General features: G+C 33.5%; 1 protein-coding gene across 16 annotated transcripts in view; it reads left to right on the forward strand.

Annotated features, from left to right (window-relative positions):
* Positions 1 to 26747, forward strand: part of CSNK1G3 (casein kinase 1 gamma 3) — a 104789-nt gene that overhangs the window by 74845 nt on the left and 3197 nt on the right. For 3 of the 16 annotated variants that reach the window (XM_016953704.4, XM_063811487.1, XM_054684559.2), the window contains 6 exons: positions 1130 to 1215; positions 1492 to 1576; positions 3478 to 3626; positions 4387 to 4482; positions 17816 to 17922; positions 18433 to 18456. In XM_016953704.4, the coding sequence (XP_016809193.1) occupies positions 1130 to 1215; positions 1492 to 1576; positions 3478 to 3626; positions 4387 to 4482; positions 17816 to 17922; positions 18433 to 18456 (547 nt within the window). Of the gene's footprint in view, positions 1 to 1129; positions 1216 to 1491; positions 1577 to 3477; positions 3627 to 4386; positions 4483 to 8114; positions 8211 to 17815; positions 17923 to 18432; positions 18457 to 26747 lie in introns of all 16 variants that reach the window. The other 13 variants (XM_016953707.4, XM_054684563.2, XM_054684562.2 and 10 more) reach the window with 7 other exon arrangements.

Genomic DNA, 26747 nt, shown 5'->3' on the forward strand with positions numbered 1-26747 from the left:
GGCAAAGAGAGCTTGTGCAGGGAAACTCCTTATAAAACCATCAGGTCTCATAAGACTTATTCACTATCAGGAGAAAAGCATGGGAAAGACCTGCCCCCATGATTCAGTTACCTCCCACTGGGTCCCTCTCACAACGCATGGGAATTCAAGATGAGATTTGGGTGTGAACACAACCAAACCATATCAACAAGTATAGAATGTTTACACAGTAAAAATCAAAACCTTTTCTGACCCTTCATCCTAGTTCAGAGCCATACTTTGAAAAGTTTGCTTTTCTGAAAGCATTAAGTACTGCCTAGATAGTATGATTGTTCATGTGGATAAAACATCTTGCACATAAACAAACATCCTCTTATTAAAGTATTTTCTCATTGGTAGTTAGCATTTTGCTATTATTTTGAAACATCAAGAAATCTTAAGTATTTAACTTCAGTGACAGAAAAATTGAAATATTCAGTCAGCAAGTATTTATAAGCATCTCCCTGAGCCTTAGTCTGTAATCTTTATTCACTTATGTGCTAAATGACATTTTGTTACAACAACAACTTGAAAATGACAGTTTGTTCAAGCAGTATTTTTTGTGATAGTGAAGGGGTTATTAATGTTGGTATGTGTCAAACACAAGTTTTTCTTAAAATGTATTACACACAATACTCCATAATCGTGTTTAATTTAATGGAGAGTATTTATCATGGAAGTTTTGTGCTCATATAACTTTAGGAAATGCAGGGTTGAAAAAGTTAAACATTTTAAATTCTAGATTTCTCAGAAGTTTTAATACGTTACCTTCTGAATCTTTAAGACAGAGCTGTAGTATACAGTGACTCTGACCATGGAACTCTTTTCCCCGTGGCCTGTACTTCCATGAATAGATATCTAAGCAGATAAATAAATCTCTAACAGCATCTAAAAATTATAATGGAATATTTTAAAGATGCTCAATAATCTTAATGTGAAAACATTATTTATATAGATATAATTTTATCACTTATAGTTACTAGATCTGTATTTTGTATTTATATGTTGAACTTTTGGAAATTAATTTATACATAATGAAAGAACAAACTCTCCATTCTTCCATTCTTAACTGTTAGAGAAAAGTGAAATTTATATTTCTTTTGTATTTCAGAACAAAGTAGAAGAGACGATTTAGAAGCTTTAGGTCATATGTTCATGTATTTTCTGAGAGGCAGTCTTCCTTGGCAAGGCTTAAAGGTAATTGTTTTTGTGTTTCTTTATTGAATTTCATAAAATATTAAGATATTAAGGTCCTGTCCTTCCAACTAAACAGTTTTCATATTTTAAAATTTTATTTTGTAAGTAGGCATCAGGGCTCCCTGTTGTTGCCCAGGCTGGTCTCAAACTCCTGGACTCAAGCATTCCTTCTGCCTTGGCCTTCCAAAGCTCTGTGATTACAGGCTACCGTGTGCAGCCCCAGCTAAATAATTTTTAAATTACCACATTCTCAAGATTTTTTTTTTTCTGTTTTAGGCTGACACATTAAAGGAGAGGTATCAGAAAATTGGAGATACAAAACGGGCTACACCAATAGAAGTGTTATGTGAAAATTTTCCAGGTAATGAATAATGTGAGGTTGATACATTATATACAGAAAACTAGAAATGCTAATTTTTATTGCTTAAGTTTATACATATTTTTTTCTATGCTTAAAAAAAAAGAGCTAAAAATATGATTTAAAGGTTGTCAGCATTTGATGCTGAACCCACAGGGACACTTTGTGTATTTGCTTTGCAAATGGTATTAATAGAAGAAAATCCTGTCTGTTAATAGTGTTGATCAGTACCAGCTGAAGTAATATTTTCTTTAGTGATATACTTTTAATGAGTTAAAATTTTTGCTAAGAAGTGCCAGTTACAAAGTTTTGGTATACAGTGTTAGTCATTTGGGTCTCAATGTCAAGTTCAAAGGAGGTATGTGAAGTATGATTTGGTTTAGTTTTCAAATTAAACTTACTTAAATTAAGTAAGGCCAGTAAAACCTTACTGACCTCACTAGTTTGGGGCTAATTTTATATTGTGGAGCTGTATGCATTTATGAAAATAATTTTGCTTTCAAGTAGATTTATGGCAACTCAAGTTAAGCCAACAAAAATTTACTTAAGGTTTCTACATCAATTAAGGAATAAGAATAACTTGTTAGTATATTAAGATAATGACTGTGATTTATTTGCGCAGCCACATTAAGTGAAAAGAGAACTAAATTTGAAGATAAAATACTGAATTCCTATCTCACTTTAGTATTCCGTAGTTCTCCTGTATAATGCTGGCGTTATTAATGTAATAATTATATTATCAACATAACAAAAGTAGCTCTTTCTCAAGCTTGTTTATATTATTCATTGACAGCAAACTTTAATTCTATATTTTCCTTTCTTGCTATAATATCTAGAAGTAGATTTTTTAAAATGTCGGTTAATAGTACTAGCAGTTTAGTGTAGGCAGATAGGGTAGTTGTCATTAAGGAAGCCTATATAAAGGTGGGAAAAATGGGGTTGCCAAATCAAATTAGCCAGGTATTTAGCTAGAAAGTGGAATAGTGGGAGAGTCACCACCTAAAGAAGGTCACTGCACACCACTTTTGTTGCCTCATTGTGCTGGGTGTGATCTTTTTCCTGTTGGCTGGGGCTGCCTGTGAATGCTAGGTGTAACTTACCATCTCTTACTGTAGTGATTTTCTGTGCCCTGATGGTGAAATGCCCTGCTTTACTAATTGCTCACCATTTTGCCCATTGTTTTATATTTATATATTTGTTTGTTTGTCTATTTGTTTTTGCATGTATTAGATACATGTATCTAATACATTTTGGAATTATAATAGCATGCAGAGATTTGTATATCGCCAAATAATTGTTAAATATATGACCAGAAATGAAGAGAAGACTTACACTGTCCTCTTGTGTTATGTTTTTGAGATTTGTTTTAGCTTTCCTTTGTTAGCTTAATTGGTTAGAATACTGCTCAAAGCCAAGGTTAGGAATTTGAATTCTCTATTAGTTAGTTAGTATATGTCACTGATTCTAAAGGAAATCCAGCAAGCCAATGCAGATGCTTTCATATAAATCAGTTCTCACCGGTATTTTAAATAAAATTTTAAATTTATAAACTGAATATGATGCTTTGTGATTAATCATGCATTATTAAACTGCTTATTCAACTTCTCATACTACCAAATATTAAAAATAATCTTATAAAAATGAAAATTTTAGCTTTTCCTAATGAAATGAAGCAAAAATAGTGGTTGTTAAACTAAACCTCCCATTTTTCTTGTGTCTCTATTCCCTTCCTTCTTTTCCTCTTTTTTATTTTGTTGTAATTAAACTCAGAAAAATTTAAATTGCAATATAATTTTGTTACTTTTCAAGTGTTTTTATATAATACAATGTGCTTTTAGATACTTAATTTTATTATTGAGTATTAAAGAAAAGTATAGTCCAGATAATTTTTATATTATTTCTAGAAGAAATGGCAACATATCTTCGTTATGTAAGAAGGCTAGATTTTTTTGAAAAACCAGACTATGACTACTTAAGAAAGCTTTTTACTGACTTGTTTGATCGAAAAGGATATATGTTTGATTATGAATATGACTGGATTGGTAAACAGTTGGTGAGTATTCTATATAATAATATATTACTTACAGTATCTGTTGCCTTTTTAATAGTACAATATCTTCAATTGAAAAGAGTTGAGAACAAATAGTTGTTTTAAAGGATTCATTTTATTGTTTTTTAAAGGACATTTCTGCAGGTAGTGCCGTACTAGTGTTCTTTGAGTTTTTCAAAAGCCCTACATCTGGATTCTTTGCCTTTTAGCATGAAGAGTTACTTTTAACTTTTCATCCTGATTTAGTTCTTAATGTCAAATATACTCTTTTTTGTGTAATATTCTCATGATTAATTTAATACTTCAATCCCTTGATGAAAATTAAAATTTGTATGAGTCTCTTCAAGTCAAAATATTGGAAATAAGTAATTTTATTAGTTTTTTTATTCTTTTAATTTTCTTAAAAGTTTATTCTATGTATACATTTGCTTTGGAAATGAGAGGCATAAACATATACATTTTTATCATGTTGATATGAAAATGTAGCCTAAAAGTAATGGCAGCATTAAGTGTTCTGTAGATGTAAAAATAAGTACTTTATAAAGAATTTAAATATTTTAAAAACACTTTAAAAAGTAGGTATATTCTTTTTGCTTTACCTTCTTAGCTTTAACAACATATTTTGAGAATGATGCCTTTACTTAAAGCCTTAGTTTATTTAACAATCTTTTGTTTTTTTCCTTAATTCTTTTAAGCAGCTAAATGATTTTAAATAAGAATTTTAAAATGGAAGGTATTGATACCAATTGTTATTGTATTGTAGCCTACTCCAGTGGGTGCAGTTCAGCAAGATCCTGCTCTGTCATCAAACAGAGAAGCACATCAACACAGAGATAAGATGCAACAATCCAAAAACCAGGTTTGCTGCCCTTTAGATATGAAATACCTTCCTTTCATGATTGAAACATACACTTTTTTCTTCAATAGATAAAACAGACTGAAGGATTGAAAATACATATTTTTGATAGATAATCTATTTTCTCTTAATTTCACTGTTTATTAGTTTAATAATAGCATTAAAATGTTTAATCATAAATCCTTAATTAATGGTACAAATTAGTGTAAACTTTTAGGAATATGTGATATTCTATTAGAATGGAAGTATTTGGATACCCTATTAGAATGAATTGTAATAACACTTGGTCTTTCTAACTGTAGTTTAGTTCAATAAATTATTTATTGAATTTCTGCTATTGTAAAGCTACTGTTCTACACATTATAGAAATTCAGAAGTAAAGAAGACTGTATAACCTTTAAGAATGATTTTGTCACCAGTGTCTAAAAGCAGTGTTGTAGCTAAGAGTTCACTCAATTCTTTAGAATCAGGCATACATGGATATGGCTTGACCCTGGGCAAATAAGTTAATCTGTCAAAGCCTCAGTTTCCTCATCTATAAAATGGAAATAATGCATGTTAATTTAGAGCATACAGTAAGCTTTGAATCAAAACTCTTGTGTCTGCTGTTACTGTTATTATTATTACAATAAATACAGAAATAGCTATATTTAAAAAGAGAATAAGCTATAGTACATGAAACACTAATAAAGTAGCATGGAGGAGATCATATGTGGGGCTCTATGAAGATTTTATGGTAAAGGTAGCTTTTGACATGAACCTAAAGAATGAATGGAATTTTTAAAGGGAAATGAAGATAAGGGCATTTTGGGGAGAGTGAATAATATAAAATATGAAGCAGAAGTTTAAAAATAGAGAATTTGAGGAATAGCAAGTGGTTCAATTTGTTTGGAGCAGAAGGTAGGTAGAGATGGATTAGAGAGGGGGTAGAGAGTCAGTCTGAGATAAGGCATAGAAGTTGATCAAGTAGCGAGTTCACGTTTCCTGGCCAGGTAAAGGAATAGAAAGCTGTTGAAATTTTTGGGCAATGTTTTAATTTTTCTCTCTCTTTCTCTTTTTTTTGGTAAAAAAGTTTTATTGAAGACATCTTTGACTTAAAAATTTCACTATCACACTGAGTTAAGGAGTGTCTAGAAATTTTCTCTTACAATCCTTTTTGGAGAAGGATAGTGTGCCGTCCTTTTTGACTTTTATATTGTTTATCCCATCAAAGTTTAAGTGAAGATTAAAGATTAAAACAGGATGACAATCAAAAGAAAGAACACCACTTGTTAAAAATCATAGCAAAATAAAATGCTACATTTTAGGGAGTGTTTAACAATATTATGCTATATATATATTTATAGCATGGCCAGTTTTAAAAGATTAATATTAAATTTTTGACTTAGAAAAATTGGTACTATAAAGCATCTCATACATAAATTACTTCATATATAAATTAAAATTAGTTGATAGCTGGAGTGCTGTGAAAAGATTCTGTATAAAGAAAGAAATGGCTCAGAAGTTGAGACTTAGTTTGTGTTTTATAAGCCAGAGTTAATTCCTTGAATGTACTTGGAAGAAGATTAATATGGTATTCTTTGAAATTCTCCACTTGAGCTGTTAGGTATTATAATAAGTGAAATTCCTCTATTGTTGAATTAAATTATAAATCTAATGTTTTAGACTTTTAGTTTTCTACATCTTTCAGACATGTCTTGCTAACTAGATTATAAGCTCACTGAGGGTAGGAACCATGTTTCATTTGTCCAGTCCTTCTTGCACTAAATGTAGGGTGTGTGTGTGTATATATATATATACACACACACACACACACACACATATGTATAATATTTAGGCAATTCTTTAGGATAGGCTTATATATTGAATTTGGGATGTGAATATACACACTTTCATCATGATAGAAAAGTTGTATATTTAAAAAAAACTTCTTAAATATCTCTAGACCACTAAGCAGCTTAAGTTCTACAAGAAACCCACAGTTCACAATCCCAGAGGAAGATAGATTATTTCACGTGACTTAAACCTTTGTAATGCGCCTAGATAAATGATTTAAGTTGAGGGGATCCTGAAATTGTTGGGTACATGTAATTGTTTATTTTCAGGAGAGGGCATGTAGCTCTTACTATATTCTTACAGAGTTCCATGACCCCAAAATGTTGCGCATTGCCCTAGATGTTTGTCTCAATTTTAGCATCATTTTTATTCTTTGATCTTGTCTAGACTTGACTTCATCTGATTTGATTTCAACTTAAGCTACAAATCTACTTAATTCTGGTTATGGATTTGGAGGGCTTAACGAAAAGACATTATAGAACTATCATAGTTTTGATGACATACTTTATGCCACAGAGTATGTAATTTTGCATTGTACAATTTAGGAAGCTTAGTGCCAGAACATGTATTCATGTGTCTACTTGAATTTTACATCTCTCCCCTTAAGGTTGTTCTGGCCAACAATATGCTTGAGGCTCCCCATACTCCAATACGCTTGGCACTTTGTGGCAAGATTTTCATGACTTTGTTTGAAAAAGAAAGAAAGAAAAGAGTACTGAAGGCTTTAGAATATATTTAATTTTCGTAAGGAGCTAGGTAGTATTATTGGAAGAGCATTATGCTCTGAGTTGGAATTCCTGTTGTCCTCCTTGGTAGGTCTGTAACTGTGGGGAAGTGGTTAATGTCTCACTGTCTTCATCAGTAAAAGTGGATGATAATAGCTACCTCAAAATATGGTGATATATAAAGCAGCTAATTCAGAACCAAACATGTAATAAAGTTTAAATAGTATATTCTTCTCCCTACTTTTTATTAGTGTTGTCCACATTTTCCTGAAACAGAAGTTGTCCCCTATTAAGAAACTTCTCTTAATTTTACTGGTAGGTTATGATGTTTGTTATTGCCATGAATATTTGCCAAGGGATCTAAAAACATCAAGAATTTTCAGATTATTTCATAGACATGGGTTCCTTAATTTGAACCAGATAAAAGGAGATCAAGGAAGCAGAGAGATTCATATATGTAGGATTATCACTTAGAAAAAAAATTGTTTTGTCATATTCTCATAGTATTCTGTATAGTGCTTCTCCCTTTTCAAAGAACTTTTCTGTTTTCTCATATTATCCTTAGAATCAGAAATGGGGGACTAAGCAAGAGAGAAAATATTTTTAGAATCTCAGGTACAGTTATTTTAAGGGCCATCATTTGTACCTTGCTAAAAATAGCTCCTCATCAGAAAACCAGTGATGACATCTACTGTGTAAAAATATAGTGGGTGGACTTCTAGTGTGCCCAGGATTTATTTGGAGTTCTTTCTTGGTCATGGCATTTTTACCTTTCTGGTTCTTTATTAGTTCATTTATAAAGCTAGAGGGTAGAGTCTGTGATTTCTAAAGTATTTTTACTTCTAAAATTTTATGGTTCTATTTTATTTTTATTGTTGATCATTACACAATTTGGCAACTTAATTAAAATCACTCCACATTCTGTATACAAAGATAACTGCACCATGATTCAGAATAGTAAGGGTATTTTAAATTTCCTTTTATACGTTTGTTTTATATATTATGAGGATAAAATGTTTAACATATTGGGTTTTTCTTCTTCCATGCATGCCATATGCATTAAATAAATGGCAGTCGGCAGACCACAGGGCAGCTTGGGACTCCCAGCAGGCAAATCCCCACCATTTGAGAGCTCACCTTGCAGCAGACAGACATGGTGGCTCGGTACAGGTATTTTCTGATTTTTGCATGAGTGATTATTACCCAGATTTATACAACTAACCCTTTTTTTTGGAACTCATGGCATGATTTCATATCTTAATGGAAAATTTGTTGCTGAACTACTCTATCCATAATTCTATTCCTTTGTTATTTAACCAGAAAAACCAAAATTAACGTGGTCTAGAAAGACCATCAGGAATACCAAGATTTTTCATTTGTTCATTTTTGCAACTATATGCAACAATATTTAAGTCATATAGCAGATTAGAAAAACAAACGGTATTATGCTTGAAATAAGTATTAAACTTGACTTTCCAATAATAAGATCAGTCTTTTTAATGCTTAAATTAATAGAGCACTTTGTATTTTTTCCCATTCATTGACTTTGCCTCCTTCAAACATAATCAGTTAAATATCTTTTTTCATCCTTAGTACTCAGAATGTACTTTCTGATTAATTGTTCAAATGAACATGACCCTAATTTTTATAATACATGTTTTGTTTGTACTTATAGAAAATATCAGATGGAAATTTTAATAAGAAGTGTTTATTAAATACTCCCCTCAATAAATTGTATGGCTTTTTAGATAAATTCAAAGCAGTCCCTTATTTATGATTTGTTTCTTTTCACCTTTTTTATACACTTAGAGACCGCTACTATATATATTCTGCCCTCCGTTGCCCCGTAAATTTTAATCATTTATGTATATTGTAGAAATAGGGAAAGATTGCTGAGTCTCGTATTGTCTTTTAAAATGTCGGTTTAAGGTAATCTAAAAGCCAGCTTAAAGTAAGTGAGATAACAAATGTTATCCCAGTACATTTCAATTTAGAATTTTTTTTACATTTTCATTTTTTTCTTTACATATTTTCACTTGAATGATTTGCCATTTTATCAAATTTGCATTTTTCTTAGTGTATATATTTAATCAACTGATTCTGTACTCTGGGTTCTATTCTTTCTTGATTTGAGTTCTAAAAATTAAATCATGATTAAATCTTATGAGCCCTCACGTTTTTCTCATCATTAAATTTTAGAGGTAATTTAAATTATATAATAGAGTACTTTTGTAGAATTTTGCAGTTTATGGAATTTTCAGTAATGTGTGGTAGAGTTATTTGAGTAGATCTATAAAAAGTCTAGGGTGAAGAACTTAGAGGCAAGAGTGTCTAAATTGTAAAAATTTTTATGACTTCAATTCATATAGTTAGAAAAGCTAATTCAGCAAATATATTCTATTTGCATAACACAAACTATATTTTGTATGTATCTGTATATGTTTACATGTTTTTAAGTTTGTGTGTATGTGTGCAAGTGTTTTTGCTCAGTGCAACAATTAAGGCACTATTAGAAAATTTTCCTACCATTTCTGTACCATTACCAGATTTATTTTCTTAGCCTCTTCTTACTCTTATGTGATTCCTTGAGGTGGCTCGTGGGATTCCTTTGGACTGTCAAAGGGTGAATGAATTTCATTATTCATTCATTATTTCACTACTTCACGTTTATTGTTTCACATGTTTTCACAGAGATGTTTGAACATTGCTCGTTTCTCATTATTTCTAAGAGTTTTCAGCCTACTGAGACTACATCTGACTTCATCCTAATATTCAATAAGTGATTAACTTAATAGGTTTCTAGTAATACGGAAATACATAGGTAAAACAAAGAATAGTATTTTCATTGACTTCATGTATTTTGTAATATTAACTGACACATGATATGATGGACTAATATGACAGCCTAAGTAGGATCATGCCTGAATCCTTCCCACTCCAAAATAAAGACTGAATTCATTTATAATTTATGTCCTATACACTTTCAAAATTATTTGAAAATTTGTAATATGACCCTTGTGTAATTGGACTAATGAAATTATAAATTAAAACGTAATAAGAGCAAAGAAAAGTACCTAAAATTTGAACTAATATTATAATTGAATACTATATTTGATTCTGAATGAAGGCAGAAAGGGAAACAATATGTTCTATTAATATTATTCTCATTGTCTGATAAAGGGAGGAGAGAAAGAGAAAAAAACTTTTTAGTAATACAAAAATATGAGAAGAATTTGCCTTGGGCTTATTTGTGCAATGGTCATTAAATCACCTGTTGAACAAACTTTCAAGCATTGGCTTTACAGGAGATGCAAAGACTTTATATGGCAATTAAAAAATTATTCTTAATAAACATACTAAGAGTATGTCATCAAATAGTTTTTTTAGGAGAGACATTTCCCTAATTAATAGGTCACTGTCTGGTATTGAAATGTGACGCAGGTTTAGGATATCCAGAAACAGAATCAACAGTTACTTAAAATGAGCCTCGGTAAGACTATGGCTTTCACTCCTCACTATCATTGCAGTCTTTTCCTTGGAACTGATTATTGCTGTCAGTGAAGCACTGAAAATCATTCCAAGCTGTTTAGAGTTGACATATAAGATGAAACCTCTTGCCATTTTTGACCTATAGAAAGATCCTCAGGTATTTATTTCACATGTACTTTTAGTAGAAGTTATCAGCAGAGTCTAAATTTGAACTCCCTGCCTTTCCAGAATTATTATATAGCAGACCAGACAGAGTTACCAAGTTGAGAGTTACCAGGTTGATGATGTTGCAGTTAAGAGCTTAAGCTCTGCAGTCAGATTTGAATTCAAACTCTGTGCCAAGATTATTTATTAGTAAATGAGGATTTTAACAATTCCTCTACCTTATGGTTTTGTTATGAAAATTTAATTTAAAAAGTATTTAGCATAGATGTTGAGGCTTAGGAAGTGTTAGATAAGTAGAATCTATTGTTTTTGCAAATTAAGAAACTTGACTAGTATTTTTATTTTATTGATCTCTGGGAAGTGAAGTATTAGAGGTACAGTCAAAAGAAAGCATTGATGAATGGGATTTTTCTTATTTTATCTCTTTAGTTCAGTCATGTTAAGTCACTAGCTAAAAAGATACAGCTGTACGTTTGATAAACTTTTTCCATTCACGAGACTAAGAATAATATTCAGATATCTACTACCTTTATTTTGTATCAGCCTGTGTTCTGGAAAACCCCTAGGGGAATCAAGTGTGCCCCTCTCGGTTCCCTCTTAGAATCATTGGTAGTAATAAATATGGCTGAGAAACTCGGACCTACCACATTCAGTTTCTTGGCCATTCATTACTCAGCAAATTGCTAAGTGTTCATTATGTGCTAGGCTCTTGTAGGTTTTCTTGAATGAAAAGAAGTGTGTAAAGACACGGTGGCTGTGTCCATGAAGAAGTCAGTCAAGGAGGCTGATGAACAGGCAGGGTGATAAGTGGAGATAGCACAGGGTACTAGGAGAATTGATACGAAAAGCACCTAACCTGGATGAGTCAAGACTTTCTGGGGAAAGTGACATCTAAACTGAGACGTAAAGAATCAGTGGGAGTTAATCAACTGAAGATAGAAGGGGTCAAGAGAGGAGTATACCAGGCAGAGAAGACAATATGAATAAGGTTGTGGAGAGAGAGACATATTGAGGAAGCTGATTTAGTCAAGCTGGTGTGTGTTGAGAAATGAGACTGAGAAGGTAGGCTGGAGGTAAATCATGAAGGATCTAACGGGTCTTGTTACTAAATTTGGCTTTATTCTGAGGATAATGGGTAGCCATAAGGGGGATTAGGAGACCAAATTTGACTAGATTAGTGTTTTCTAAAGATTGCGTTTGCTGGACACTGGATTGAAAGGAGACAAGTCTAAATGAGGGATACAGCTGTCAAAAGTCTGTAGTTGAGGAAAAATGTTGGGTAGTGGGGATAAACAAGAAATGAAAGGCTTTGAAAAGAATTAGAAGGTAGAGTTTAGTTGGGTATGGGGCTGACGGGAAAGGAAAAGTTCAGTTGTTACCCCTTTTTGATATGTTTCTACATGGCAAATCAAGATCCCCAAAATTAGGTTTTAAAATATACCACTGCAACAGATAGTAGTAATCTCTAATTCCATTGTAGCTATGCTTTTCACTGTAGCACAAATCCATTGAGCTCAGTGCAAACTGAAAATCTGATCCTATATAGAGGCAACTGTAAGCAAAGGGAAAAAGACAAATATTAAGGACACTGCTGAAAAACTATTTTACATGGTTGTACTATGTACGTGTACTATGTATACCTCCTGATTGTTTGGAAATCTCTTATAGTTGTACAGTCTTTGGTTTGAATCTAATGAATAATGTGACTCCGAGCACTTGGGAGAAAAAGGGGCAGAATTACAAATGGTGCAGATATGTTGTGCAACCAGGCATTGTTGAGGAAAACGAAAGAATAACATTCATTGTTGTAATAAGCAGTCTGATCTTTCAGCCAGTGAAGCATCAGAACAAATAAATACACTTGGTGATAACTGAAAAGGATTATCTTGAGATGATAATAAATGTATCTTGAGATGATAATAAAACATATGTGATTAAAAGTCAAGAGGAATAGTAGATACTATTGTCTCAATTACATTAATTGTGAATACTGACCTTTCTAAAACATTTCTAATACTAGTTTCAGTCTATAAAATATTTGAAAATGCAGTTATTAACAAGGAACAAAATCTAGTGACTATTACAATCACATCTTTCTATTCATAGTTTTCTGGGGTACTGAAATCTGCAAAAGAGAGATTGTGGAGGGAGTATAGTTATGTGCCTTTATTACATAAATAATTTATAGTTCATCTAGTTTAGGAAATTCCTTATCTAGTATCATTGGGGTAAATCAGCATTATGAATTTATTTTTTTTTTACAATAACATTTACAGTAACATCTCTGAAGACTGGGATGATCAAGGAAAATAATTATCCTAAGTGAAAGTTAATTGAAAATCCATTTTGGCTTATCTTTGTTGAAAGTTGGTGAGCATGTCACTATCGGTGCTTTAGGGTCATCTTTTGGAATACCAAGAGTATCAATTATACCTTTAGTCTTTAGGATATGTAAATAAGTTGGTTTCATATAGTATATGTATACTTTAGCACAGGTTCAGGAAGTTATTTGGAAGTCACTCTTTTAACTATTAATATATCTCATTAGTGTGCTTTCTTATAGATGCCTTTTTAAAAAGCTGAATACATAAATAAAATATATAATGTTTTAGTATTTCTAATACATTATTAGATGAGAATTTGGCTAATTAAAATATTTGGTTAATTCATACATTGTATCAAGGTTCTACTTGGTAATCTTGCTTACAAGGTATCAAATAGAAATTAGGAAGACAGGAGGGGCGTGGTGGCTCATGCCTGTAATCCCAGCACTTTGGGAGGCTGAGGCGGGTGATCACTTGAGGTCAGGAGTTCGAGACCAGCCTGGCCAACACGGTGAAACCCCATCTCTACTAAAAATACAAAAATTAGCCGGGCATGGTGGTGCACACCTGTAATCCCAGCTACTTGGAAGGCTGAGGCAGGAGAATCGCTTGAACCCGGGAGGTGGAGGTTGCAATGAGCCAAGATCATGCCACTGCACTTCAGCCTGGGTGACCGAATAAGATGCCATTTCAAAAAAAAGAAAAAAGAAAGAAAGAAATTAGGAAGACAGTAGTATAACTAATTTGTATGAATTGATTATATTTGGAAAGTACATTAATTGCTTTTAAAAATCATTGACAATAAAAATACTATATGTTATGTCTGTACTCTAAAATCTACAAGAATAACATCTTTTGGAATTGGATTTGTCAGGCATCTGTTAAGTTTACAATTATGTCTCACACTTGCTTGTGGGCTGTTTTTCCAATATCCCTCTTAAATTCTGACAGTAAAACTGGAGTCTAGTTGCCTTTTTTTTTTTTAATCTTCTTAAAATAAGAACCGTATTAAGTTTCTTGTCAAATTGGGAATGTCAGAGGGAATTTTTTTTAAGAACAACAACAATCCTGTGTAATGCCTGAATTATTTTTTGAAATGTCAAACCTCAGAATATCTGTCATTTTTATGTGCTTTCAAGAAATCAGCCTGATGTACACTAGTATTTCAGAGACTCATCTTCTAGTTCAAGTTATAATTCTAGAAATGTCACTTTAATAGAATTATTCTGTAGAATTTGGCTTATAAAAATATTTGTGCATATTTGATTGTTTTAGCCTTCCAGGAATATAATGATATATTATTTACAGTATTATATCTTCATTTCTTCTTTGTAAAACCCTTTTGCAAAAAGACACAAATTTTAAGTGAAAATACTTTTAATGCCATGATACACTCTCAAGTCACCGGTGTTAAATAGGCCAGTTTTATGAAAGTCAACAGCAGTATCCTATCTTAACTCTGTTACCACAGTGATTCTATTCTGAACTTGAGATACTAGCCTTTACTGAGAGGACTGGGGAATCTGGGAAACCCTGGAAAAATTACATTAAAGGAAGATGTTGCTTCCTTCTGGTCTGGTTCTGGTCAACCAGGTAAAATGGGGTTTGAAACATTTCAATAAAATAAAGTGTACCAAAGTCAGGTATAAAAAGTCTTCCTCTGTGAACTGAAGTAAATCCGATTATATAATTACAGTGTATATATAGTCACTGTTGCTAGAAAATATGTAATGTTGCTAGAATTTAGACTACCTGAGTTTTTCATTTTCAATTATGCTGCTTAAAATAAGGGAAGACATGTTAGAGGAGCTGCCTGTAAGTTGAGGTGGCATCCCGCTAGCTGTCTAGGGCCATTGAACTAAAGGGAGAATAGGAAACCTGTTGAATAGTATGTTGAGAAAAGAGCAGTGGAAATTGTTCAGTGAACTGTTTGATTATGTACTGGATACAGGCACTCTGTTCAAGGTAGTGGAGAATATGTGAGAGAACAATACTACTTTGTGTCTCCTTTCCAATTTAGTGCAGAGGCAATGACATTTTCAAAATTAAGAATAAAGAACAAAATTATGTTCAATAATTAGAACAAATAATTATTTTTAAATGTTTTCAGAGAGAGAGAGAGAAAAATAAAGAGAAAAAATTTACAGTTCAATAGAATGACAGAAAGGGGGAAGCAAGTGCCCCAGAAAAGGAGAGGCATGCTTAGATGTAAGAGTATTCTTTTCTTTAGATTGCCTTTGAAGATTATCAAGGCAGTTTTGTATGTTTTCAGCTGTAGGCACAACTGCAGTGTTCATTTCTAAGTACTTATTCCATATAGGATATAGGAAACTGAATTTCTACAATTCCTAAGTTAAATATGTTGGTTGATTTGTAGATATTAATACTTTCCTTGGAGTTGGAGAGGGTCCTGTTTCTCTACACTAAAGTGTCAGATCTAGAAGGACAGGGATGTTTATCTTGCTTACTTTGGTATTCCAAATACCTAGAACAGTGCCTAAGCATGTTGTAGACTAAAGTAAGAACTTAGAAATATGAGGTACTATAAATACTACTTTCAAGTCTAATAGTCAGTTGTCAACTCTGTAGCCCATGCCAGGGTTGCTAACCTTTTATTTCATTTAAAGAGATTAGGTAGTGGGTAGGAGGGGCATCAAAGAGAATTCTTAGATTTTTGAGCCTGGAAGTCTGGAAGATGGGAGGGCTTTAACTGAAATGGGAGCCTTGGGAAGAGAATACATTTCAGAGGGAGTAGGATAAATTTGCCTTTAGAAATGCAGAGTTTAAGGTGCCAAACTCGGCTTAGCAAACTGAGGATATGGGTGAGTGGTTAGGCCCAGGGAGTCCTTTACCTAGAGGTGAGAGTTGAAGCCATGATTATAGATAAAACATAGTGATAATGATGGCCACCATTTATTGACCTCTTCCCATATGCCAGGCACTGTGCTTTATATATTAACATTTATGTATTGATCTCATCTCACCCTCATATCAACCTTGTTAATTAGATGCTACTGTTCACCATTTCATACTTGAGAACACTGAGGTTTAGCAAGGTAAGGTATCTTTCCCAGAGTCTCATAGCTGGTAAGTGGTAGAGCTAGGCTTTGAGTCTAGACCCATCTTACTCCAGAATGATCAGCTAGCGCCAAGTGATTTGATGTACAAGAAAATGAGGCACCGAGCAAAGTGTCCTGAATACATTTTCTAGGAATCATCAGTAACCTTTAAGATAACTCTTATTAGAGTTCTTATGTAGGGTTGGAGAACTGATTGCAAGGAGTAAAGGAATAAACACATGGAAAATTTTATAAAAATGGAAGTGGTGAGTTATATATTTTTTTTTCCAAAAAGTTTAGCAATAAGGGAAAAGGAAGAAATAAAACAATAAGGTAAATTTGCAGAAACAAGAGAATTTGGGAGAATTTGGGAATTTCCTCATTTTTATCTTGTTTCAGGATTTCATTCATGCATACATGCATTCATTTATTTCAACAAATATTTATTGAGTTCCTATTCTGTGCAAGACATAGCAGGAAACAATACAAGGTCTCTCTTGTCCTGGAGCTTAATTTTAATGGAGGTAGGGATGGATGTCAAGAAACACAATAAATAAATGAGCAAGCAAATAAGAAAAACATGAATACTGATAAATACTGTACAAATAATTTAAAATAGGGTGTAACATAATTTCTATGCTGTGTCAGCATAGAAATTTTTAGCTGTGTGATAGAAAAGGCCTGTCTCAGAGATGCTGTTTGAGAATCTGAAAGATGAGAAGTCAGCTAATAAGTAGGAAGAGAATTCTAGGCAGTGACAATAGGTAATGCCAAGGCCTTTAAGTGGGAAGAATCTCGACATATTGGATGGAGGCTAGTGAGCTTCAGAGAAGATGGTGTAAGCTCTGAGAGGTAGGCAGGCATCACATCATGTGGGACTTTGTCAATTTGTGTAAGGAATATAGATTTTTTATTCTAAGTGAAACGGGAAGCCAACAGTTGGAGAGTTTTAAGCAGAGAGCTATACATGATGTGATTTGCATCTTAAAAGGAGCACCCTGATTGCTGTGTGGACAATACATTTGAGTGGGGGACAAAGCTGAAGACTAGATAATAGGTTTTTGCTCTTAATCACATAAGAGATCATAGTGGCTTGGACTGGAGTCCTTGTAGTAATAGAGATGGTGAGAATTGATTAGATATGGGATATGTTTGGAGAAGGATTTAACAGGATCTGCCATTTATGGATTAGATGTGGGTTTTAAGTTAAAGAGGAATCACAGTGACCCCTAGGCTTGAACAACTCGGTGAATGAATGGTGTTGTCCCTATTTAAATGGGCAGTTTGAAATGGAGACTTGAGCATAATTGCAGATTGAAGTGAAGGATCCATTAGAAGGAGTAATATTGAAGTTTTTCAATATTCAAGGAAAGTAATTCATGATATAGCAAGGTGCCAGAGGACATAGACACACAAGAGGAAACTGATTGAGACATACATGCAGGAGTTAGCCTTAAAAACCAGAGGGAAGGAGACAGAAGACACAGATTTCAATAAGGAAAGAAAGTAAGTTGAAAAGCACATATTAGATGACTTTAATCTTTAATAAAATGCTAGACCAATTACTGTATTTAGTTATGAACAGCTACATATTGTTTTGTGTTCCTCACATTAACTTTCTAATTGAAATACTTTAACCTTAATTATGTTTATCCTTGTATAACCTATTTAATATGTATGTATATTTATGAGCATGTGTGTGTACATATACATATATAAAAAATTTTTTTTCAAACAGGTTGTAAGTTCTACAAATGGAGAGTTAAACACAGATGATCCCACCGCAGGACGTTCAAATGCACCCATCACAGCCCCTACTGAAGTAGAAGTGATGGATGAAACCAAGTATGTGTTTGTTTTACTTGTTTTAGTAACTTTTTGTTCTTAAATTATGCATGCTTGAGATTTATAGTTACATACAATTATTTCAGGAAATTTTTTTCAGGGAATAGGTGCATGCAAAACAAGTGGTATGCTTAATTATTTTAATCACTAGAATGAGTTTAAAATAGTGCTATTCCAGTAAACATTTTAATAATACAAAATATTTAAGAACTGTGTTCAAATTCTTATTTAGAATTAACAACATATTTTTAGCTTTTGAGTTTTAGGAGTGTTGATGCATGAAAGTTATTGATGTACTATCAATCTTTTTTCTGTAAGCATAAGAATAAATTAATTTTATAAAATGCATGTTTTAATATTTTGAATTAGTTTTTTCAAAACATAAATTATAACAACACTGCTTGGAAAAAATTAAGCATGAAAAACAATGTGATAATTTCAATGTGAGCTGTTTCTGATTCTCTCTCTCTTTTTTTTTTTCCTTGTATTTTTTTTTGTGTGTGTGTATAGCTGCCAGAAAGTGTTGAACATGTGGTGAGTCTCAAGTGTAGGCAGGCAGAAATAGCTCCATTGACTGTAATTTCAAAGATTTAGCATCATTTTGTGTCTTTTGAAAACAAAACTCTCAACACAGTGATTATAATTGGTAAAAGTTATTCAAAAGTATTTGATATCATTAAGATGGCTCTGAAAAGCAAGAAATAATTGTTTGAGGAGCTCTTTTGCCTGCTGCAACTTTTTTACTTTAAGTGACATAGATTTGGGGCCACTTTTTAATTGCGTAGATGATACACCCTGCTTGTGCTTGTGCATTTGTTTTATATTAGTTTTTATTTGCTATTTAAATAGAAAGATAGATTTTTGCATTAAGCTTTCTTTTTTCTCTTTGCAATTGTTAAATACATGTAGCAGATCTCATCCCCCACAGTAGTATCACTAAAACAGTATTTCATTTACTAACCAATTATCATTGCCCTTGAGTACAATATTGATAAATTTCATGATAACCTTGTAGTGAGAAAGCCATTTTAAAAATCCTCATCTAAATGGTTGCTAATAATTGCAGATATTATGGAAAGTAACATTAATAGAAATAATTTTAGATTTAAATTATTTTCTGACATTTGCCTTTAATTGTAATACTGTGCTTAAAATGCTTCTCTCAGTTTCAGCACAAATTTTGAGTCAGACTGGGAGTGAATAAAGGAAGTTGCTTAGTTTAGTAAATTTTGAAATATTTTACTCATATCTAAAGGCACCTTATATGATTTTCAAAATTATGCTCATTTGTTGGCTGCAAAATTAGGAAACTTTTGTGGATTTTTTTTGTTAAAGAGCAGTGATTAAGAATCCATTTTAATCACTTTTGACTATAGAATTTATTGACATAAGACTAAGACTAGTGTATGTCAGGATATAATTAGCTATATACGTGTATATTTTTATGAACTACAGAAATAAATCCCTGAAAGTATAGTCTTACTTGTGTGTTTTTAAATCAAATATAAAAACAACAGCTTATGTTTGTGAATTTTAGGTACAATCCTAAGACAGGAAAGTAGGGTGGTGGTGTGGCAGATTCGACTGCACATGTCCTTTGCAGTTAGACATAGGTTATAGAATCCTGTTTCTGCCACTTATTTGTTACCTTCAAGAAAGCTTGTTTCTTTTTCTGTAAAATGAAGCTAATAATACCTACTACATAGGTTATATAATCCTGTTTCTGCCACTTATTTGTTACCTTCAAGAAAGCTTGTTTCTTTTTCTGTAAAATGAAGCTAATAATACCTACTTCATAGGTTGAGAAAATTAAATGTGATAAAGCCCTGGTATTTTGTCTGGCACACGGCAGGTACTCAATAGCTATTATCACCCCTATTTATTTCTTCTCTTCCAACTGCTGGTGACGTTTCTCATCTCTGTTCTTGGGCTTGTGCCTCTTTTATCTGTGTCCTATATTTTTACTTCCATACCCACACTCTTCACTGAAACTGGCTGTTCTGTGTTTACATCCTCCTGGAGACTTGCTTTTAATAAAATCTATTACATTTATCCACTTATTCATTCAGCAGTTACACTGCTGAGGTCTCCGACATACCTGATGCTGTCCTTGTTAAGTAGATTACAAGCCAGCAGGAAGATTGCAGTTGTACTAGTATATGTCAGTATGTGATTATTACGATAAAAAAGGTATTTTAAAAAATGGTTAGAGTTTGTAAAGATAAGGATTACTTCCTGACCTGGATGATCAGAGAATACTTGATGGAGGTGGCTCTGAAGAATGGCATAGTTATTTAGTTGGAATGAGTGTGGGTGTGTGTTTGGGTCCCTATCTGTAGACACTGGAGGATGTGAAAGAAGAAAGTGGTGGGAAGGCTGTTGCTATAGGAAGGGTTCTCCATTGCCTGCCACATCACGTCCAGATTTCTTGGCGTGGCACCAAGGCTTCTCATACCTGTCATAGTCTGGCCCATCTATTTTTGCAGCTCCGTTTTCCATTCTGAACTTTATATAGCATTGGTTCCTTAAATCTGCCTTTGCTATGTTATCCTCTTTATGTACTTCCCACTTCTTGAAACTTACTGAATTTCTTGAAAACAGGTATTTTTTCATCCTCAGATTCCTAGTGGCTATATGTCCTAATAAATCATTACTAAATAATTAACAATGTGGTATACCCATACAATGGACTGCCATTTGACAATATAAAGAAATGAAATTGAAAACATTGTGCTAAATGAAAGAAGGCAAACACAAAAGGCCACATGTTATGTGATTCCATTTAAATGAAATGTCCAGAATAGGCAAATATATAGACATCAAAAGATTAGTGATTGCCCAGGGCAGGGAAGAGGAGGATGGGATTTCTTTATGGAGTGATGGAAATGTTCTAAAATTAGATAGTGGTGATAGCTGCTCAATTCTGAATACTAAAAGACACTGAATTATATATTTTGAAAGGATAAATTTTATAACGTGAAAAATATCTTAATAAAATGGTTGTTTTAAAAAAAGTATAGCAACTCATAATATCAGTGAAGCCTTACTTCAGGTGGGTTAGGTAGGTTACAGAAATCCTCAAAACTTTCCTACCTCTTTGCTGGTTAAACATTCTATTTAGACAAGATTTTTTCTTTAGGTTTATTCTGACATTTCTACAAGTTTGTTATTGTGTTCCTCATACCCTCTTAATCTGTGACTAAGAAATTTGAGCATGATTTTTTTTCTTTTTTAAGAGATGGAATCTTGCTATGTTGCCAAGGCTGGCCCTGAATTATTGGGCTCAAGTGATTTTCCTGCCTCAGCCTCCCCAGTAGGTGGGACTATAGGTGCACACCATCATACCCAGCTCCTTTTCTAAATTGCATCTTATACTTCTCTTCTCTGTGCCACCATTTGACACGTAACTAGGGACCTGCTTAGAATTTTCTTTCGGAATTTCTTTTTCATCTTTCTTCTTACCTATAATTAGCAGAGATCCTTCTCACCCCACCCCATTAAGTAGAATGTATTCTATAATGCACATTTTAGCATCCTCATGTTTCCTGAGAATAGTATCTCATTGGGGTAAATACTTGATTTCCAAATGATGGAAAATACTCTATTCTCCCATATGGAAAATGATGGAAAAGCTAATTACCTTCATTAGTAATGAGGTTTTGTCTTTCTTGTTTACTGTAGTTGAGAATTTTAAGACAGGTAATACAAATGATAGCACCTTCATCATTCCTTCCAGGAACTTAGGAAAACAAAATAATTTAGTTTAATTATTTACTTTTTAAGTAGTATGAAACCATCCTTTATTCTTTCTCTTTCCTTCTTCCAACATTTACCGAACAGATTATCATATGTTTTGTAATATGATGATTATTAAGGTATGTCAAAGTTTGCATACCATTAGATTGGTTGGAAAGTATACTAACAACTTTTATACAATGGTTCTCAACCTTGATTTCACATTATAGTCACCTAGGGAGTTTTAAAGATGTACTAATACTTAGGCTGTATTTTCAAGGTTTCTGATTTTACTAGTTGGTCTGTGGTGGGGCCTGGTTATCAGTATTTTTAAAAAACTTCCAAGGTGACTCTAAGGAGCAGCCAGGGTTAAGGATCATTGGTCTAATACAAAGTATTACATGATTAGCACTATAGGAAAGGGATAATTTTTACTGGAGTTCAGAAAATGGAGTATGTTCTCCTAGTTGGGAAGATCAGAGAAGTCCTCATGGGTAAGGATGCATTTACACTAGTTCTCAAAGATGAGAATGATTTGGCAAGGGAAATGGATAGAAGGAGTCAGAGAGAAGAGGTTGATGCAAGGAAAGAATTGAACCAGTTGGAGGAGTAACTCATGCAGGCAGAGAATATATGAACACGTTAATGAAAACTGAGATAGGCTAATTTCCCAATCTCAAAGGGCCTTGGTAGCCAGTAACCAAATCTGGACATTATCTTTCTCAGCACAAGAAAGGAAGCCAAGAAACGACATGTGGTTTTAAGCCAAGAAACAATATGATCAGATTGATCCTTAGGAAAATTAATTTGGCAGCAGTTATGAGGCTTATGTCACTTCCTGGGGTTCAACAGATTGCAGAAAATGGTTTAAAAATATAAATTAAGTTTTCCTATGAAACTAGATGGATAATTTCTATTTTGTGTTAGTATTCTCTAGTAAAGAAACTATTCCTTAAAAAATGTTTTAAGATTATAGTATTGGACCATTTGTTTAGTTTCTATAATATTAAGTGTTCAGGACTTTGATAGTCTCTAGAACTGTAAAGATAAGTAAAGAATAGTTTATTTCCTCAAGAGATCAGTTCAGTGAGGAAGAGAGAGGTATAAAAATTATAATACAAAGTGACAGAGACTGTATAACTCTTTTGGGAGAGAGCAAATGGATTTTAAGTGGAAAGAAGAGCATGTGAAAAGATACAGAGGTAAGAAATCCCACGTGGTGTGTTCTGGGAATGACAAGGAGATTTTTGCTTTTTCTTACTTTCCCTTCCTTCCATTCATAGTATAGGCCACCTGGGAAGGAAGCCTAATGGAGAATGAGACTAAGAGGAGGGTGGAAATAGGTTGGGAACAAAATTCTGAAGAGCTCTGTGAACTTAATGCTTTAGTCAATGGAGAATCATTGATGAGATTTGAGAGGAAAAGGGCATGGCCATATTTATGATGGGGGCAATTTGGATGGCAGATTGGAGAGAGGAGAGACTTAGACTGGGAAGTCCTTTAAAAGGTGCTTAGCAGTGGTGGAGGCAAGTTGAAAAGTTCAGAACTCAGCCAACATGAGAAAATGGGAAAATTTTGCAAGTCATTTCAGACTTAAGGGACTAGTTGCAAGTGGATAGGGAGGAAGAAATTGGAGATGAAGATGGGCCTGCAGGCTTTTGGTTGGAGTGATTTTGTAGATGATCTTGTTCTCTGATCTAAACTCTTCTTGCTTAGCTAAATGGTTCCTCGTTTTTTCTTTAAATCAAGAGATCCAGAGATATGAAATTACACTTCAGGTTTAAACCTTAAGGGGAAATATTCTTTGTCAAAGAATTAAAGATTAGATGCCATAAAATATATTTTCTGTACACTCATCAACCCAGGTCAGGAGAAGCTAGGTTCTGGAGTCCTACATGGGTAGTTCTAGGAGGTACCAACAGTCTCTCAACCAAAGGGTGAGCAATGAGTCATCTTAGAAGGGTTAAATAAGAACATCATATCCAGATAGGGAAACATGCTTCAGTTTCTGGGTGGATTTGAGAGAAGGAAGTATATACAAATATATGAAGAAAAAGGCAATGAACAAAGGAGAAATGGTGGTGCGGTGTCAATAGCAAAAGCCTTTGTGTGTTTTAGGACTTTGATCCATTTTGATTGCCTGTTTGTTGCCTAATTGTATTTAAAGAAACTAAAGTTGTTTCTAAAGTTCATCATAAGTAGGACTTAACATATATTCCCAAAGAATTTTAGAGTAGAGACGTAGCTTCACATTTTGAGAGGCTGAGGTGGAAGGATTGCTTGAGCTCAGGAGTTTGAGACCAGCCTGGGCAACATAGTGAGATGTTGCCTCCACTAAAAATAATGAAAAAAAAAAAATTACCAGCTCGGCGCCTGTAGTCCCAGCTACTCAGGAGGCTGAAGTGGGAGGACCACTATTAAATAAGTACTAACTTTGTGCCAGTTTGTTGGGCTATAACTGTGAGCAGTCCTTTATGAAGCTTAAATTCTAGTGCAAAGGCAGATAATAAATAAATAAAATAATTTCAAAGTAGGAGTAAGTTATTACAGAAAAATAAAACAATAGTGTGCTCAAGTGGCTACGTGGGAGCAGCACTGTTTCAGATTAAGTGCTGGGGAAGAGGAAGCAATTGAGATGAGACCTGATTTCTTAATCTCTAAGACTATAAATTAGCTGTTTCGGTAATTACTTTTATTTTAAGAAATAAGCCATAAGGTTAAAACATCAATTTACTTCCTAACTTCTGTAAGTATATCGTATTTTGAGAACCTCTCTCTTGTCTATTTGGATGCATTTGTATCACATAAGGCAGTGCTGTCCTCTGGTGGTAGTAACTTTAATAGCATGCCAGCTTTACTTTTGCCAATCTTTATAAGGACGTTCATTATTTAGTGAGATTTATTTAAAATAGATGTCCTTTTTAGATTGTGTTTGAATTTAAGGGCCATTAGAATTTATTTGAAAATCTTATTTAGTCTCAAATAAATGCTTGGCGTAGTTCAGTAAAACACTGTTGAAGGAAAGATTACTTAAGTGTAAAGAACTCAACTCTCAGAACTCAACTCTTGGAACTCTCAGTACTGGAAATACAAACTAAGCAAAGTAAATTGCTGATACAAGTGTAGAAAATTTGGGACTTTGTCTTGTTCATCAAAATGTGTATTACATTAAATTGCCCATTTCAAAGGGCTAATACAACTTTAGAAAATTTTGAAAGAATCTACTTTGGAATTTGAAAAGACAGTGTTTAAGAATAGTGAACATTATTAAGGGAATTTTATATCAAACAATAAATTTCCATTGAAATATGGCCATATTCTTAAATTTAATATTCTAAGTATTTGGTCTGTCACTTCTAAATACCTATTTTTATGTCTTGCTTTCTGCTATTTGGATATTTTTCTGCTCTTTTCTAAGTCTTAAATTTAAAGGTTCATTTGGAGTAAAGGATTTTATCTTTTAGAAAGTAATTGAGATTTGAGAAATATTAGGTAGCTGACAGTTAAAAATAAATTTGACTTATTTTTTTAAATCCAGAACAAATCTCTTACATGTGTAGTCGTCTTGTACTGTGGCAGTTCTTCCCTAGGCTCTTGACTGGGTAATCCATTTCAGTTCTTTCTGCTAGTCACCTCCATGAGAGTAAAGTTGATAAACATTCATCATTACATATATTTCTAGTTGAATCCTTATCAGCTGATCCACAATTTTAAATTATTTACATTCCATGGTCTAGTTGGTGTGTACTGTTTGGTTTACTTAAAAAAAACGCAGTTGTGTAATTTGGTTTGCAGTACCCTCATAGTGGTTTCATAATTATGGCAGAAATCACAATAAATAATTTAAAATTATTTTTGACTAAAGATTATGTGGGTAGAGAGATTATGTAATTTAACTGGACAGTGTAGATTTCTGTTTACATTTATTTCACAGAGGTATATAAAACATACCTAGTAGTTATTTTATATTCTGTAATCTTTTGCCGGGTGGGACACTTGAAGCTATTTTTTTTTTTTTTTTTTTTGAAACAGAGTCTCACTCTGTCGCCCAGGCTGGAGTGCAGTGGCGCGATCTTGGCTCACTGCAACCTCCGCCTCCTGGGTTCAAGTGATTCTCCTGCCTCAGCCTCCTGAGTAGCTGGGATTACAGGCGCCTGTCACCACGCCTGGCTAATTTTTGTATTTTTAGTAGAGACAGGGTTTCACCATGTTGGTCAGGCTGGTCTTGAACTCCTGACCTTGTGATCTGCCCACCTTGGCCTCCCAAAGTGCTGGGATTACACGCGTGAGCCACCCCTCCTGGCCAAAACTATTCTTTTATGAATATAGATTAGTAAGAATTATAGAAACATCTTTATAAGGTCATATTATACACAGTCTGAATTGGCAGCTCTCGATGATGAAATCACCATGTATATAAATATACTTTGCTTTTATTACAAAATATGATTTATAAACATGCCCACATACCCACAGAGGACTTCAGTGGAAACCAGGGATACTCAACCATGCTTGCCTGCGCCAAAAGTAAATTCAACCTTAGGAAGGGGTTGACTGTTTAAAGGTTAAAAGAAAAGGTGCCTAACTATATGTAGTGTCTGTCGTGTTGTATATTTTAATAGACTCTTTTATGTCTGGAAGGGGAAAATGCCATACCTTCATACCTTTATTTGAAGGATTGTGAGGCATTTAAGATAGATGTGTATTTAATTTTTTTCTCTTTTTTTTTTGGTGGGAGCAGATCAGTGATTCTAATTTTTCAGTTCATACCAGACCACAGCATTTTCCCACAGCAGCCTTGATGTGTTCATCTCCTCTTTTAGAGACAGGGTCTTGCCCTGTCACACAGACTGGGCTTCAGTGGCACAATCATAGATCAAACATTCCTCCTGCCTCAGCCTCTCAAGGAGATGGGGTAACAGGCGGGTGCCACCATGTCCAGTGCATGTGTGTGTGTGTATGTATGTATGTATAATATAATATATGTGTGTACATTTATATATGTATGTGTGTATATATATATTTAGAGATATTTGTGTATGTGTATATATAGTTAGAGATATTTAGAGATGGGGTCTTGCTGTATTGTC

The sequence above is a fragment of the Pan troglodytes genome, chromosome 4 (assembly GCF_028858775.2).
Source record: "Pan troglodytes isolate AG18354 chromosome 4, NHGRI_mPanTro3-v2.0_pri, whole genome shotgun sequence".
In the NCBI taxonomy this organism is placed as follows: Eukaryota; Metazoa; Chordata; class Mammalia; order Primates; family Hominidae; genus Pan; species Pan troglodytes.